Genomic DNA, 16,605 nt, shown 5'->3' with positions numbered 1-16,605 from the left:
ATGGGGCACTGTGTCACTATCTACATGGGCACTGTGTCACTATATGTGGGCACTGTGGCACTATCTACAGGGAAATTGCGGCACTATCTACATGGGCACTGTGTCACTATATGGGGGCACTGTAGCACTATATGTGGGCATTGTGGCACTATATGTGGGCACTGTGTCACTATCTATAGTGACATTGCGGCACTATCTACAGGGACATTGCGGCACTATATGGGGGCACTGTGGCACTATCTACAGGGACATTGTGGCAATATCTACATGGGCACTGCAGCGTTTTCAGCGGATTGGGACAAAAAAAAACCCTGACAAAGGAAATCCATTTGGAAAGACTGATGCAAAATGGACATGAGATACTCACAATTGATCTGTTTTTAATGGCCATTTTCTTTCACTGTCGTGTGACTGTAGCCTAAATGACTGATGCCAGGAGTCCCAAACACATGTACCGTAGTCGGGCAGGGAAATCCGGCTGACACACAGACCGTTTTTCATGGCCCAATCACGGTCATGTGGATCGTGCCTTAATGTAATTTATTTAACCCTCCATCGTGGGGTCGGTACTGCACAGTGTCCTGCTCAGACCTCCGACACTATAATGTAATCTCGCCCAGAGAAATGAGGCAGAATTGTTCCTATATATTGACTGATTTGCCCAGAGGCTGTTTTCTGACATTTTATCTTCCTCCAGAAGCACAAAATATCAGAGTGGCACTACTTTCAGTTACCTCTCACAATAGAGCAGCCATTGTTTAGCCGCTCAAAGTGCTAGAAGTGGACAGGTGAAGTGGACGTGTGAGTGTGGAGTGTCTAGTGGCTGATTCTTCTTATGGGGGCCACTGTTATCAGGGCACTAAGGTTGGCACAGTTATGTAGGATCTGTTAATGGCACTGGCATGTTCCACCAGGGCAAGGACATACACACATATATAGAGCTTGTTTACAGGGCTATATTTGCCGCCTTTATTGCCTTTCTATATATTTTGCCAAAAGCAAGAGCAAATCTTGCCAGGAAACAAATATGGAAGGATCACTCTGAAAGTGATGAAAGCAGGGTCATAGTTAGGCTTTTCTTCACACGGGGCAAGCTTTCATATTGCTTCCCTAGACCTGGATCTAAATACCATTGCCAAAACAGTGTGTTTTTTTTGGTGCCACCTGGCACTCAGCACCTGGGGCAAATGTCCCGTCATCCCTACCCCTAGTTACGCGTGTGGTTTGAGGAACTATAATAGAGCCAAGGACTGATTTCAGACCTCTATAATGTAGCAGGTTGACCAGCACTGGTGTGGGAAGGGTCTTATAATTAACATTTAAGCTGCATTTAAATATATACAAACATATATATATATGTATATATATATATATATATATATATATATATATATATATTTATATATATATATATATATATATATATATATATATATATATATATATATATATATATATATATATATATACTGTATATATATATAGAACTTCATGAATGTCCTAACAAAGATCCCCCAAGAATTTGTTTCTACAATACGCAGGGCAAAGTGAATAAGATTAATAGTAAAGGAGACACCGCGTGAAGTATTGGTAATGTGTTTGAGAGGAATATCAGGTGCAATAAACAGTAACGCTTCATGAATCACTTAGCATCCAGATTAAGGTGCAGCCATTTGGACAATATACAAGCGTCTCACAATACCAATATAAATCACCAGGGGTATGACATGTTGTGCAAATGACATGGGTCACCGAGAATTTACAGTTATGTTTTTATCAATGGTGATGATGAAAAACCTGGGGGGTGTGAAGATCTATGAGGGAATGTGATAGAAGATCAATTATGCAAGTAGAAGAAGCACTTATCTGGTGGCCGATACTAGCCATGAAAACTAGTATGAAAGTAACAGAAGGTTAAATGTACAATACAACCAACCCAATGTAGCTCACAACTCACAAGGCCTTGGGACAAAGCTGCATTTGATAGTACTGAATACATTCATATAATATACTCCTAAAACATCTTGAAGGAGATATCCTTTAAAACAAGGAGCTTTAGTGGACCTTTTCTCATATATAAGGCTGAGGTCTGGGCCCACCTCCTATTTGATAACCAATTTGAAGTATGCAATGACGGACTTTAAAATGGGCGGTCTTATGCAAATTAGCCATTCAAATGGGCGTTTTTGCTAACATTTGTGGGTGTTTTGCAGGTGGATCGGGCGCTGCTTAAAATGTCCTGCGAATCGGGACTCAAATATAGAAAGGTATGTGACCATCAGTGGCAGTCTGTGTTCCGCTAATGAACTCACAAAGCAAAAACAGGAGTTTGATTTCCTGGCAGCTATTCTGCTTAACAAATTTCTCATAAACAGAGTAATTCCAGTAATAATAGTTATAGAAATGCTAAATATGTAATTCCCAATACACAAGAAGAGGTTCTCCAAAGGTTACATGGATACTTGTTCTCATTGTGAGCACTTATTTTTATGACGGCTCTGAATGAATTACCATTAACTTCCAAAGGAGAAGAAACATTTTCAGACTTTTTTTCTTATCAAACATCTATAGGCGCTCCCTTACTAAAGTATATCTCCTCAGTCCGAGATGGACATGTATTTATTTCTATGGATATTCTCATATCATATTTCCCCTATATTTTTACCTATTTTTATTTTTACCTATTTTTATTTTTACCTATTTTTATTTCTTTAATATGTTTTGTCTGTGTCAGCCATATACAGAGTACAATCAATTTATTTTTCTACACTGAAATTTGTGCTTGCACAAAGATAAAAGAGCAAAAATATAAAAAAACCAACAACATATTAAAACTAAGTTAGAGGACGTTAGGAGGAAGTTACAGTGATTTTCCAAGATGGCAGCACATATGACATGCATGGACACCCTGGCTGAGCAGTAGGGGGTCTCTAGATACTCCATTAAAAGGTCTTTAGTTATTGCAGTTTCACTCGAATGATGCCAGCTGTCTGATAATATACACGGGGACCCTGCATGGTGACACAGCATCTGGTGATCTTTACTAAAAAGTATGCCACAGTAAGTGAATGTTTTTGGGAGAATGGAACTTTCTAAAACTTTTTAATATTTTAACAATACTCTGAGTTTTCTCCTTCTGCAGTTTGTTGCAGGTAAAGCAGAATAACTAAAGACTGGTGTTCATAAAAATGTTACATCGATATCTATCGACGTGAGTCTCAGATTCCAAATTCCCCCTTGACTTAATTCCTTCCCTTCTATTGTGAGGCATGTACCACAGAGGCAGTTGAGATCCTATGGTGTCTGTGAGAAGGGAGTCTAAGTATAGGGATTCCAATAATTTCCCCCGAATATTCTTGCCGTATAAATGACTGGAACCCCTGACGTTAACCTAAAAAAAGCTGATATGAACAGAGCCTAACATGTCATGGACATTATGAAGTTGTCACCTGTCCCATTATAATTGTCCCTTTACTATCCTATGCGTGGCTGAGGGGCCGACTATCCCACTAGACTAGAACAAACAGTGCATTCATAAAGTCTTCAGACCATTTTACATTTTTTCACATTTTATTATGTTGAGGCCTTGTTGCAAAATAAAAAAAATTCCCGTTTTCCCAAAAATTCTGCACTCAATACCCCATGAATGATGACAAAGTGAAAACATAATTTTTGACATTTTTGCAAATTTATTAAAAATGAAAAACTCAAACTTCGCATGGACATAAGTTTTCAGACCCTTTGTTATGACAGTTGAAATTCAGCTCTGGGGGCCTCCTATTCCTCTAGATCATATTTGAAATGTTTCTACATCTTGATTGGAGTAGATCTGTGGTAAATTAATTTGATTGGACATGATTTGGAAAGACACACCCCTGTCTATATACGGTCTCACAGCTGACAATGCATATTAGAGCAAAAACCAAGCCATAAGGAGGAAAGAACTGCCTGTAGAGCTCAGGGACAGGATTGTGCGGAGGCACAGATCTGGAGAAGGGTACAACAAAATGTCTGCTGCACTGAAAGTTCTCAAGAGCACAGTGGCCTCCATAATGGAAGAATGGAAGACGTTTGGAACACCCAGGACTCTTCCAAACTAAGTAATTGGGGGAGAAGGGCCTTGGTAAGAGAGGTGACCAAGAACCCAATCGTTAATCGGGCTGAGCTCCAAAGATCCTGTGTGCAGGTGGGAGAAACTTACAGAAGGTCAACCATCACTGCAGCACACCACCAATCTGGGCTTTATGGCAGAGTGGCCAGAAAGAAGCCTCTCCTCAGTAAAAGACACATGAAAGCCCGTCTGGAGTTTGCAAAAAAGCACCTAAAGAATACTTAGACTGTGAGAAACTGATGAAACCAAGATTGAATTTTATGGCCTTAATTCTAAGCGTCATGTTTGGAGGAACCAGGCACTGCTTATCCCCTGCCCAATACCATCCCTACAGTGAAGCATGGAGGTGGCAGCATCATGCTGTGGGGTGTTTTTCAGCGCCTGGAAAAGGGAGACTGGTCAGGGTTGAGGGACAGAGGAATGGAGCAAAGTATAGAGATATTCTTAATGAAAACCTGATCCAGAATGCTCTGGACCTCAGACTGGGCCAAAGGTTCACCTTCCAACAAGACAATGATCCTAAGCACACAGCCAAGACGACACAGGAGTGGCTTAGGGACAACTCTGTGATTGTCCTTGAATGGCCCAGCCAGAGCCCTGACTTGAACCCAATCGAACATCTCTTGAGAGACCTGAAAATGGCTGTCCACCAACGGTTCCCATTCAACCTGACATAGCTTGAGAGGATCTGCAGAGAAGAATGGCAGAAAGTTCCCAAATCCAGGTATGCAAACCATGTGGCATCATACCCAAGAAGACTGGAGGCTGTTATCACTGCCAAAGATGCTTCAACTAAATACTGAGTAAAGGGTCTGAATACTTCTGTCAATGCAAGATTTTAGTTTTTCCTTTTCAATAAATTAGCAAAGATTACTAACATTCTGTTCTCACTTCGTCATTATGGGGTATTGAGTGCAGAAGGATGATGAAAAACTTGAATTTTTTTTTATTTTAGCACAAGGCCTCAACATGTGAAAAAAGTGAAAGGGTCTGAAGACTTTCTGAAGGCATTGTACTTCAGTGGTCTGGGAGCTAAAATGATCACGTGAAAATTCTGTTTTTTTTTTAGGTCTGTTTAGCACAAATAACCCTTTAATTCTTATTGCTGATATGACTTGTGTACAATGTTTACAGCATATAATACAATACAATTAAATGAAGACGTGCTGTTCTTTATAGCTGCACAATGGGCTCTCAGATTCACGTCTTCTAGTGGGCCCCGAGTTTCTCAGTCTGACAATAGTTTACTAATGGCTCTTTAACCAAGGCTTTTAGGAAATGTTCCACAGCATCTAGAGAGCTATATGCATTGTATTGAACTTGTATACAGCTTTTAACATTACAAAAATCCAGAGAGCCATAAACATTTACTTTGTACTTTAAAATCAATTCCCAGCGCTATTGCCATATTTATTAGCCTGTGTAATGTATTATGGGTATTCTCTGGAAATAGAGCTGTAGATGGTGGGTGACAAACAGATGGGAAGGACATTTAATTTATTGCTTTAATATCGCAGTGCAATAAGCAAACCTGCCTTTCATTAGGACATAAGTAGAGATGCATGCTTGGACAAGATTCTTCCTTGAACAGGCAAAGACAGAGAAAGGCCAGTCGATAATAGCAGATATGGGTATTGTGGCAGACTTAATAAAACTCACAACTGAGCAGTCTATTTGCAGAAGACCTTTAGCAGCAATGCCCAGAACAATGAGGCTCAGTAAATATAGGTAAATCAAGACGTTAGACCAGGATTTTAAGTAGAAAATGCACTGGGAAGTAACTTTTTATACCTGTGGCAAATAGCAATTAGACATGTATTAAATAGTAATTGACATGCTTAACCAATAAGGTATTTACAGGTGATATTTACTGGCCACACAACTCTCTGGCCACAGCATTGCAAATACACTATATGGACACCTACACATGACACCTACAGGAGATTTTATGACATCTCATTCTAAATCCATAGACATTAATATGGAGTTGTTTCCCCCTTTGCAGATAAAACAGTTTCCAAACTTCTGAAAAAGCTTTCTACAAGATTTTGGAGTGTGTCTGGGGGAACTTTTGCCCATTCGTCCAGAAGAGCATTTATGAGGTCAGAAACTGATGTTGGACGAGAGGACCTAGCTCACAATCTCCATTCTAGTTCATTCCATAGGTGTTTGATGGGGATAAGGTCAGGGCTTTGTGCTGGCAGGGCATGTTCTGTCACACCCAACTCACCCAACTATGCCTTTATGGACCTTACTTTGTGCCCTGGGACACAGTCATGCTGCAACAGAAAAGGGCCAAGTTGGAAGCTACGATTGTCTAAAATGTGGTGACCAAACAATTGTGGTGACCAAGCTACAATTGTCCAAAATTGGTGTGCTGAAGAATTAAGATTTCCCTTCACTGGAACTAAGAAGTCTAGGCAGGGCCTATTCTAGCTTTCCTGTTGCCTAAGGCGAAAATTTAAATGGTGCCCCCTAGATCATAGATGACATCCGCCTGGCTGTTCTACGGATGTAGCCATCTTTAACTTGACTCTGATAACTTGCTGTAGCGTGATATCACACAACAAAAGCCATTGAAAAGACATTGAAAAAGTCAAGATAAGGGATCTAGCCACTATTTATTTAATGCGTTAAAAGTCCAGGTAAAGACGAATACATCTGTACATCACTATCAGCCTTCTCCAGCACTTGCAGATGCGCTGTTGCCTTGTACTGCCATGCGTGGTGCAGCGGTGAAGCCGAGCAGAGTACACCTCTCTGCACGGTGCGTGTCCAAGTAGTACAAGGCAATGGCGCATCTGAGAAAGTTGGAGGAGACTGGCAGTGATGTAGAACAGCTAGGGTGATGTCAATGAAGCATGGAAAGGTGGGTTGGTAGTCAGGACTGTGTGACTCTTCAGGATAGCGGCACCGCCCCATGACCCTTTATAGAGTAATTAGTATATAGTGTGCGCCGTTTTAATAGTTGATTTTAAAGATTTTGCTGCCTCTAAAAATAACTTACAGTTCAATGTTTGGAAATGTTGTCAGGTCATGTATTACTGCATGTTGTCAGTTCAAGGGGTTAAAAGTACCTGACAGGTTCCCATTAAAAAATACAATGAATTGCAATAATTCCATCTACCCTGCAATTTTGTTATTATAAATATAGCCTACATAATTACAGCACCAGAACAAAGCTTTGACATATATACATCACCAGAACCAAGCTCAGTACATATATACAGTGCCAGAACAAAGCTCAGTACATAAATACAGCACCAGAACAAAGCTCAGTACATAATTACATCACCAGAACAAAGCTCAGTACATATAAATACAGCATCAGAACAAAGCTATGTAGATAAATACAGTACCAGGACCAAGATCAGTACTTATATACACAGCAGCAGAATCAAGCACAATACATGTATACAGCAGCAGTACATAAATACAGCAGCAGAACCAAGCTCAGTACATAAAGACAACACCAGAACTAATCTCAGTACATGTATACAGCACCATAACCAAGCTCAGTATGTATATATAGTACCAAAAGCAACCTCAGTACAGAGATCATTTGCAAATTCTGTTTAAAACCCTGCCCTATAAGTTTGTACATCGTAAAACTACAACTCACAGAATGGCCCGGACAATGGTAAGGATATGCTGGGAGTTGCTGTTTCACAAAAAACTAAATCATACCACCCATCATCTCACTGCAGATCATACAGTGACTACTGTATTGATTAGAGGCAGAATAAATATTTACATTAAGTGACTCACAGATAACATCTTTTCAGATGCTAGTAGTTTTTTTTCTTTTTTCTTCTTCTTCTGGTCCAGACCTCAATGATGACTTCTCCTGGCCATGGTCCATTTCTGCAGTTTGGCGCTCAGATGTCTTCAGCTTCTTACTGTTCAAACATTTCCGCACCTATAAATGAAGATGAAATTCGAATGGTGCCACACACTATGCCCCTGAATATAATAGCACCATACAGTGCCCAAACACACAAAAACACACAGTCCTCCCATAGAGCCCCCTGTAGATAGTGCACCTATAGAGCCCCCTGTAGATAGTACCCCCATAGAGCTCCCTGTAGACAGTGCCCCCTCATAGAAACCCCTGTAGATAGTGCCCCCTCATAGAGCCCCTGTAGATAGTGCCACCTCATAGAGCCACCTGTATATAGTGCCCCCTCATAGAGCCCCTATAGATACTGCCCCCTCATAGAGCCCCCTGTAGAATGTGCCTCCTCATAGAGCCTCCCATAGAAAGTGCCCCACATAGAGCCCCTTGTAGATACTGTTCCCTATAGACCCTCCTGTAGCTAGTTACCTCCTCCATAGAGCCCCCTGTAGATAGTGCTCCTATAGACACCCTAGAGATTGTGCCCTATACAGATCCCGTTGTAGATAGTGGCCCCCATAGATTCCCCTGTAGATAGTGCCCCACAAACAGCCCCCTGTAGATATTTCCCCCACAGTGTCTCCTGTATATAGGGCCCTTGTAGATAGAGCGCCCTGTAGATAATGCCACTCAAAAATGTGTTTTCCCATCTTGGACATTTATGGCATATTCACAGGATATGTTATAAAAGTCCAATAGATGCGGGTCCCACTTCTGGGACCCACACCTATCTCTAGAATGGGGCCCCCTAAACCCCGTTCTATCTTACTCGGCTCCCCTGCCTCCCGGCCACGTCCTGGTTAGGTGGTCGGGAGTTATGGAAACAGCCGAGTTCACGATGAGCTACGCTGTTTCCGTAACTCCCATAGAAGCAAATCGGAGTTACTGAAACAACATAGCTCGCCGTGCTACGCTGTTTTCGTAGCTCACATTCACTTCTAACCAGGATGTGGCCGGGAGGCAGCGGGAGCCGAGTAAGCTAGATCGGGTTTTAGGGGGGCCTGTTCTAGAGATAGGTCTATAGATCTATCGGACATTTATGGCATATCGTATGTATATAACATTAACGTCTAAGATGGGAAAACCCCTTTAATTAAAAAAAACCCTTTACATACTCACTGATCCCATTCCCATGCCGTCCTCTAGCAATGCAGGCCTGGTCTCTTCTGAGCAGCTCTGCTGGAACTGAACGACACAAGCGGCATGATGATGTCATTGAAAAGCACTGAATGGCAGGGCAAGGAACTAATGTTCCTTGCCCTTCTATCGCTAGTAATTGTATCTGCGTCCTATAGACGAAGATACAATTATAGTGCAGTATTGGGGTGGTGGCATTTGATTTTAGTGGAGCCGCGGCCAACTCTGATAGGCAGCAGGCCTCATGGAAGGTGCGGCCCTGAGTCTAGGCCAACCCTTAAAAAACAACCCCATAGCATTATCCCTTTTCCACCAAACTTCACAGTTTTTACAATGCAGTCAGGAAGTAACGTTCTATTGGCATTCACCAAACCCAGACTCATCCTTTAGACTGCCAGTTAAAGAAGCGTGATTCATCACTCCACAGAACACGTTTCCACTGCTCCATAGTCCAATGACGGTGTGCTTTACACCACTCCATCCGAGACATTGTGCTTGGTGATGTAAAGCTTGCATGCAGCTGCTCGGCCATGTCAACCCATTCCATGAAGCTCCCGACGCACAGTTTTTAAACAGATGTTAATGCAAGAAGAGGTTTGGAACTCAGCAGTTATTGAGTCAGTAGTGTTGGCGACTTTTATGCACTATGCGTCCTTAGCACTCGGCGACCCCACTCTAACTTTTCGTGGTATGCCCCTTCATGGCTGAGTTAGGCTGGGTTCACACGACCTATTTTCAGGCATAAACGAGGCGTATTATGCCTCGATTTATGCCAGAAAATACGGCTCCAATACGTCGGCAAACATCTGCCCATTCATTTGAATAGGTTTGCCGACGTACTGTGCCGACGACCTGTAATTTACGCGTCGTCGTTTGGCAGCTGTCAAACGACGACGCGTAAAATGACTGCCTCGTCAAAGAAGTGCAGGACATTTCTTTGGACGTAATTTGAGCCGTTTTTCATTGAATTCAATGAAGAACAGCTCAAAATTATGGCCGTCAATGACGCCTCACAAAATGCGAGGAGGAGCAATTACGTTTGAAATGACGGAGCTGTTTTCTCCTGAAAACAGCTCCGTAAAGTCAGACGTAATGGTCGATATCGTGTGCACATACCCTAACTGTAGTTCCTAAACACTTCCACTTTGCAATAATACCACTCACAATTGATCGTAGAATATCTAGCACGGAAGACATTTCACGAACTGACTTGTTGCAACGGTGGCGTCCTATCACGTTGGAATTCAGCGAGCTCTTTAGAATGGCCTAGAAAGGCAGACTGCATTACTAGGTCCTTCTTTTTCTTTTTACACCTGTGGCAATGGGACTAAATGAAACGCCTGAATTTAAAGATTAAGAGGTGTGTCCTAATACTTTTGTCCATATAGTGTATATATGAGCTTAGCGGGTTCCATACTCCTGGCCTCCTCAAAATTCAGTAGCCAGAGAGCACTGACAGCAGGAGAAGGTAGGATGGGGGTCAAGAGAAAACCGGTTGACAGATAGTGTAAGTGGTTATGCTGACAAACATGAAAGAGGGCAGAAGGGGTTATGCTTACATACAAATGGTAACTTTATCCTAAACATTTAAACTCTAGATGGTAGAGCATAATTTTTTTTGACTCCATATTGTGTATTTAATTGTGTATAATATTTGGAACACAGTTAATGTTCATCATCAGCATCGTAAAATTTATTTGAAGAAAAAAACATTTCATACTCACATTTTTTCATACTTCTGGTTTAATTCATAGCCTGGCCAGTCCATGTAGCACACGTCTCGACCCTGCATAAAGTCCACATCTGCATAATAGCCCAGCGGAAAGGCCATACAAAAGGAGAAGCCCCAGATGACACAAATGACAATTTTAGTAGCGGTAGCAGAAAGTCTTGGCTTGAGTGGATGGATAATCGCCATATACCTAGGAAAGAAGGCAAAGATAGGTAAAGATAAAGTACCCCTGAACATGATCGTTGCATTGTGTATTTGTGTATTGCCGGCAGATGCTGTATCAATAAAAGCAGATTGCTTAACTTGGATAGACATCTGGAAAGGCTATACTTAACAGAATGTGAGCTCATGCGCATCTTATTGTAGCTGGTGAAGATTGCTTCTTGCTTTGAAAAGGTGTCCAATTATTTTTAACTATCTATCTAGTTATTTAACATTAAGCAGTGTTTACTTTCAAAACAGTCGAAGGAGTAAACATTTCATCATGGTTAAGTATTCATTAAAGTTTACAAATTCTGCAACTGAACCACTTGCAAATCAAAAATTATGAAGCTTGCTAATGGTTAATTACCCTCTAAGTGAATTCATAAACGTATTAAATGCACTGATCCAATTTCCTGAATAATATACCTCCTCAATGTTTTATTAACAACCTGTATGGACCTAATCCTTGGGTCATCAGGCTGGGACTGTCACGAAGGGTCTGTGGACCCATTGGGCCGTACCGCCTTGTCGGTAAGGCAGCTGGCCAACAGGGTGCAGGTCAATGTCTATAGCTCGTATAGGTACCTGTGGCAGCTCGGAAAACAGCAAGGCAGGCTCGGCTGGGACTAGGCCGCAGGTGGACATCAGGCGAGGTGAAGCAGGTCAGACGTGGATACAGCATGACACGACTTTGGCACATCACAGTGCTCGACCAGGATAGTATGGAATGCAACGAACAGGAACAGGAACACCCTAGGAGGCCATCACATAGACAAACGTAGGCAACATCAACAGCGCTCAGGCATAGAAGCAGGGGGCTGGACGCCTCTTATAGTCCAGGGTACTCACGGGTTCAAAGTTCATCAGAAGTCCAGTGCATAAGCGTGCGCACGCACCCTATGGGATCCGGCTGAGGTGAGTGGACGCGAGCGCTGGTGTCTCCTGTGGAGGAGCGCTTGCCGACTCGTGGCTGCAGCTGTCAGGGGGAGATAGGAGCTGACGGCCCGCAGCCACGGACATTACAGTATCCCCCCTCTTACACCCCGTCTTCTTGGGACCAGAGTGAGAGAGAAACTTTTTCAGGAGAGTAGGGGCTGAGGAGGTTCTCTTCTCCTTGTGTCAGCCTTCCGTTTCATGCGGTCGACTGCCATTAGGATGGAGGATCGAGTCTGTTGCCAGATCTGCAGGAAGTCTCTAAAAGTGGAGTCAGCCGCTGGTACCTCGGAAGCATCGGGCGCCTGGACAGGAATTCGTGGGTGCTGGCCGTAGACAATGAAGAACGGTGTATTCCTTGTAGACTCGCTGGTGTGATTATTGTAGGATAATTCAGCCCATGGGAGCAACTGCACCCAGTCATCATGCTGCTTGGAGATGAAGTAGCGTAGGTACTTCTCCAAGATCTGGTCGATCCTCTCAACCTGACCATTGGACTGAGGATGGTAGGCCGAGGAAAAGTCCAACTTCACACCGAGGAGTCCGCTGAGGGCTCTCCAGAACTGCAAGGTAAACTGAACCCCCCGATCAGACACAATATGCTGTGGCAAGCCGTGCAGGTGGAAGATGTGTTGGACGAACAGCTTGGCCAGTAGAGGAGCAGAAGGAAGACCGGTCAGAGGAACGAAGTGGGCCATCTTCGAAAATCGGTCCACCAGCACCCAGACAGTACTGCATCCAGCAGAGGGAGGCATGTCCGTGATATAGTCCAAAGCTGTATGCTGCCAGGGAGCATTGGGCACAGGCAATGGCTGTAGCAGACCAGCAGGTCTGGAGTGAGTGGCCTTGTTGGCTGCACATACAGAACAGGAAAAAACGAAGTCCATAATGTCCTTGGGCAGAGTGGGCCACCAGAAATTATGAGCAATCAGATCCCGTGTCTTATGGACCCCCGCGTGACCTGCCAGTCTAGAGGAGTGTCCCCAGCGGAGGATTCTTCCACGATCAGCCAGGCGCACAAAATTCCTCCCTGGAGGAATGTCCCCAACTTACAGGGGATTGACAGAGACAATCCAAGACTGATCAATAATGTTCTGTGGAATCTCCCTGGTGTCTTCCGTCTTGAAAGACCTGGACAAGGCATCGGCCCTCACATTCTCGTCGGCAGGGCGGTAATGGAGCTCAAACTGGAACCTGGTAAAGAACAATGACCACCGGTCTGACGAGGGTTCAGCCGTTGGGTCGTCTGAAGGTAGGTCAGATTCTTGTAGTCTGTAAAAATTTGTATCGGATGAGCTGCGCTCTCTAGTAGATGTCTCCACTCTTGCAAAGCCAATTTGATGGCCAGTAACTCCCGATCCCCAATCGAGTAGTTGCGTTCTGCGGAAGAGAAGAGCTTAGAGAAATATCCACATACCCTTGACTTGCCCTTGGGACCTCTCTGGAACAGGAGTGCACCAGCACCGACAGAGGATGCGTCCACCTCCAATGAGAACTGCAGAGAGACATCCGGATGATGGAGGATAGAGGCTGACGTGAAGGCACTCTTCAGGCTATTGAATGCAGACTCTGCCTCGGGAGTCCACATCTTGGCATTCATACCCTTCTTAGTAAGGTTAGAGATGGGAGAAGTCAGTGAGGAGAAGTTTGGAATAAATTGCCTGTAAAAATTGGCGAATCCCAAAAAGCGCTGTATGGCCCTCAAACCTTGAGGGCGTGGCCATTCCAGGACAGACTTTACCTTCTCAGGGTCCATCTTGAGACCTCTATTCGAGATGATGTAGCCCAGGAAGGGTAGAGCATCTTTCTCAAACACGCACTTCTCCAACTTAGCGTACAGACGATTCTCCCTTAACCGTAGCAGAACTTGATGGACATGTCTCTGATGCGTCATAGGATCTGGAGAAAAAAATCAAGATGTCATGAAGGTAGACTACCACACAAACATAGAGAAGGTCACGGAAAATGTCATTAAAAAACACCTGGAGGACCGCGGGAGCATTACACTTTCCGAATGGCATTACTAGATACTCAACTCATAGTGTCCATCACGAGTGTTAAATGCAGTCTTCCATTCATCCCCTTGGCGAATCCAGACTAAGTTGTAAGCCCCACAGAGGTCTAGTTTAGAAAAAATCTTGGCACCACGTATACGATCAAACAGTTCAGTGATCAGTGGCAACAGATATTTATTCTTCACCGTGATCTGGTTGAGACCTCGGTAGTCGATACAAGGACGAAGAGAGCCATCTTTCTTTTTGACAAAGAAGAACCCGGCTCCTGCCGGGGAGGAAGACTTTCGTATGAAGCCCCTCTCAAAGTTCTCTTTCACTTCGGCGGACATGGACAGAGTATCTGGCAAGGAGAGAGGATATACCCTACCACGGGGAAGGGATGCACCAGGAATCAGTTCGATAGGGCAGTCATACGCCCGATGTGGAGGCAATGTCTCCGCCTCCCCCTTGCTGAAGACGTCCAAAAATACAGCATAATGACTCGGCAATCCTGCCAATGACCGAGGCAGAGAAGGCTTTACTGAACGAATCTGCACCAGGCAACGGCTTTGACACTCAGTGCCCCACTGGAGAACCTCTCCAGAATTCCAGTCCAGGACTGGGGCATACAGTCGGAGCCAAGGCAGGCTCAGCAACACAGGGTTAACAGCTTTAGATAGGACATAGAACAACAGAAGTTCGGAGTGAAGAGCCCCTACTTGGAGCCTCATCGGCTTGGTCACAGCTACAACTGGGTTCGGCAGAGGTAGTCCATTTACTGAAGCAACTGTCAATGGGCTCTTCAGAGGGGTGGTGGTTAATTGCAGGAGGTCCACCATGTCTCTACGGATGAAATTAGCAGCGGATCCAGAGTCCAAATATGCAGAGACCTGATGCGTTCTCTCACCGGTCACTATGGTCACAGGTCTGGACAATTTAGACGGAAGTCCATTCTTACCCAAGCTTGTCACTCCTAGCAACCCTAGGCTTTGGGATCTTTGGGGATACAGGCGCACAAGATGGCCACTGAGGCCGCAATAAAGACAGAGTCCAGAAGTGAGTCTGTGTTGTCTCTCCTGGGTGGATAACTTACACTGATCCATTATCACAGACTCTTTAGGAGGATCGACATCTGAGGACAGCAGGGGTTGCTGCAAAGTAGGAGCCGAACTGGGAAGGACTCCGTCCCGCCGAACCTCTTGGAGGCGTTCTCGGATCCGTATATCAATCTGGGCAGACAGAAGGATGAGGTCATCCAGGGTAGACGGCAGATCCCGAGCGGCAAGTCCGTCCTTAATCTTAGGAGCCAGTCTATGCCAGAATGCAGCCACCAGGGCCTCATTGTTCTACAACAGCTCTCCCGCCAGGGTGCGGAAGTGGATGCGTACTCAATCACCGAGAGGTGTCTCCTTGGCCTAGATTATTCAGAGAGGCCGCTGTAGATGAGACCCGACCAGGTTCCTCAAAAAACATATGAAAAGTCCGCAGGAAGGCTTGGAAGTCACGGGTCTCTGGTCCTTGTCTCTCCCAGATAGGGTTCACCCATGCAAGAGCCTTGCCAGTGAGGAGAGAGATGATGAAAGCGACCCTTGCGCCATCAGACGAAAATGTCCTATTATACAGGCTGAAGTGGATCGGGCACTGATTCAGAAATCCCCGACAGGTACTTGCTTCTCCATCATAGCGGTCAGGAAGTGGCAAAGAAACACGCGGGTCAACACTGCCAAAAGGTGTAGTCTGAGGATCAACGCTGCCAGGAGGTGTAGTAGGAGGAACGGCAGCATGTGCCTCCTGCCGACGTGCAAGAATGTACAACGCCTGGAGGAGTTGGTCCTGTCGAGACCGGAGGTCTAGCATATCCGCTCACATCTCTTGAGACGTCGTCATAGGCTTGACTCGACCAGCGGGGTCCATGGCCTGAGCGTACTGTCACGAAGGGTCTGTGGACCCACTGGGCTGTACCGCCTTGGCGGTAAGGCAGCTGGCCAACAGGGCACAGGTCAATGTCTATAGTTTGTATAGGTACCTGTGGCAGCTCGGACAGCAGCAAGGCAGGCTCGGCTGGGACAAGGCAGCAGGTGAACGTCAAGCGAGGTGAAGCAGGTCAGACGTGGATACAGCACGACACGACTTTGGCACAGCACAGTGCTCGACCAGGATAGTATGGAATGCAACGAACAGGAACACACGAGAAGGCCATCACATAGACAAACATAGGCAACATCAACAACGCTCAGGCATAGAAACAGGGGCCTGGACCCCTCTTATAGTCTAGGGTACTCACGGGTTCAAAGTTCATCAGAAGTCCGGTGCGTGCGCTGCCCCTTTAAGAACGGGCACCCTACGGGATCCGGCTGAGGTGAGTGGACGCGAGCGCTGGCGTCTCTGAGGAGGAGGCTGGGGCCAGCGCTTGCCGACTCGTGGCTGCGGCTGTCAGGGGGAGATAGGAGCTGATGGCCCGCAGCCACGGACATTACAGGGACTAGTGATGTCATCCACATGTAACAGTGATCTCACTGAGTGTGAGTGGGTCAGCCAATCAATCAACAGATTGAAATGCACTGTAACTCTACTGACAGCTCTAGAAATAGATCCAAGC

At 44.9% G+C, this 16,605-nt stretch overlaps 1 protein-coding gene across 3 annotated transcripts in view; it reads right to left on the bottom strand.

The window, feature by feature from the left end:
* The window catches only part of TACR1 (tachykinin receptor 1), a 197,793-nt gene that overhangs the window by 75,414 nt on the left and 105,774 nt on the right, over positions 1-16,605 (bottom strand). For 2 of the 3 annotated variants that reach the window (XM_075858489.1, XM_075858488.1), the window contains exon 2: positions 10,868-11,065. The exons of the other annotated variant lie outside the window; for it this stretch is intronic. In XM_075858489.1, coding sequence (XP_075714604.1) covers positions 10,868-11,065 — 198 coding nt within the window. The remainder of the gene's footprint in view (positions 1-10,867; positions 11,066-16,605) is intronic. 3 annotated transcript variants of the gene reach the window in all.

Source organism: Rhinoderma darwinii, chromosome 3, assembly GCF_050947455.1.
Source record: "Rhinoderma darwinii isolate aRhiDar2 chromosome 3, aRhiDar2.hap1, whole genome shotgun sequence".
NCBI lineage: Eukaryota > Metazoa > Chordata > Amphibia > Anura > Rhinodermatidae > Rhinoderma > Rhinoderma darwinii.
The sequence above is the reverse complement of the archived record's forward strand: the minus strand, read 5'-3'. Positions and strand labels throughout refer to the sequence as shown.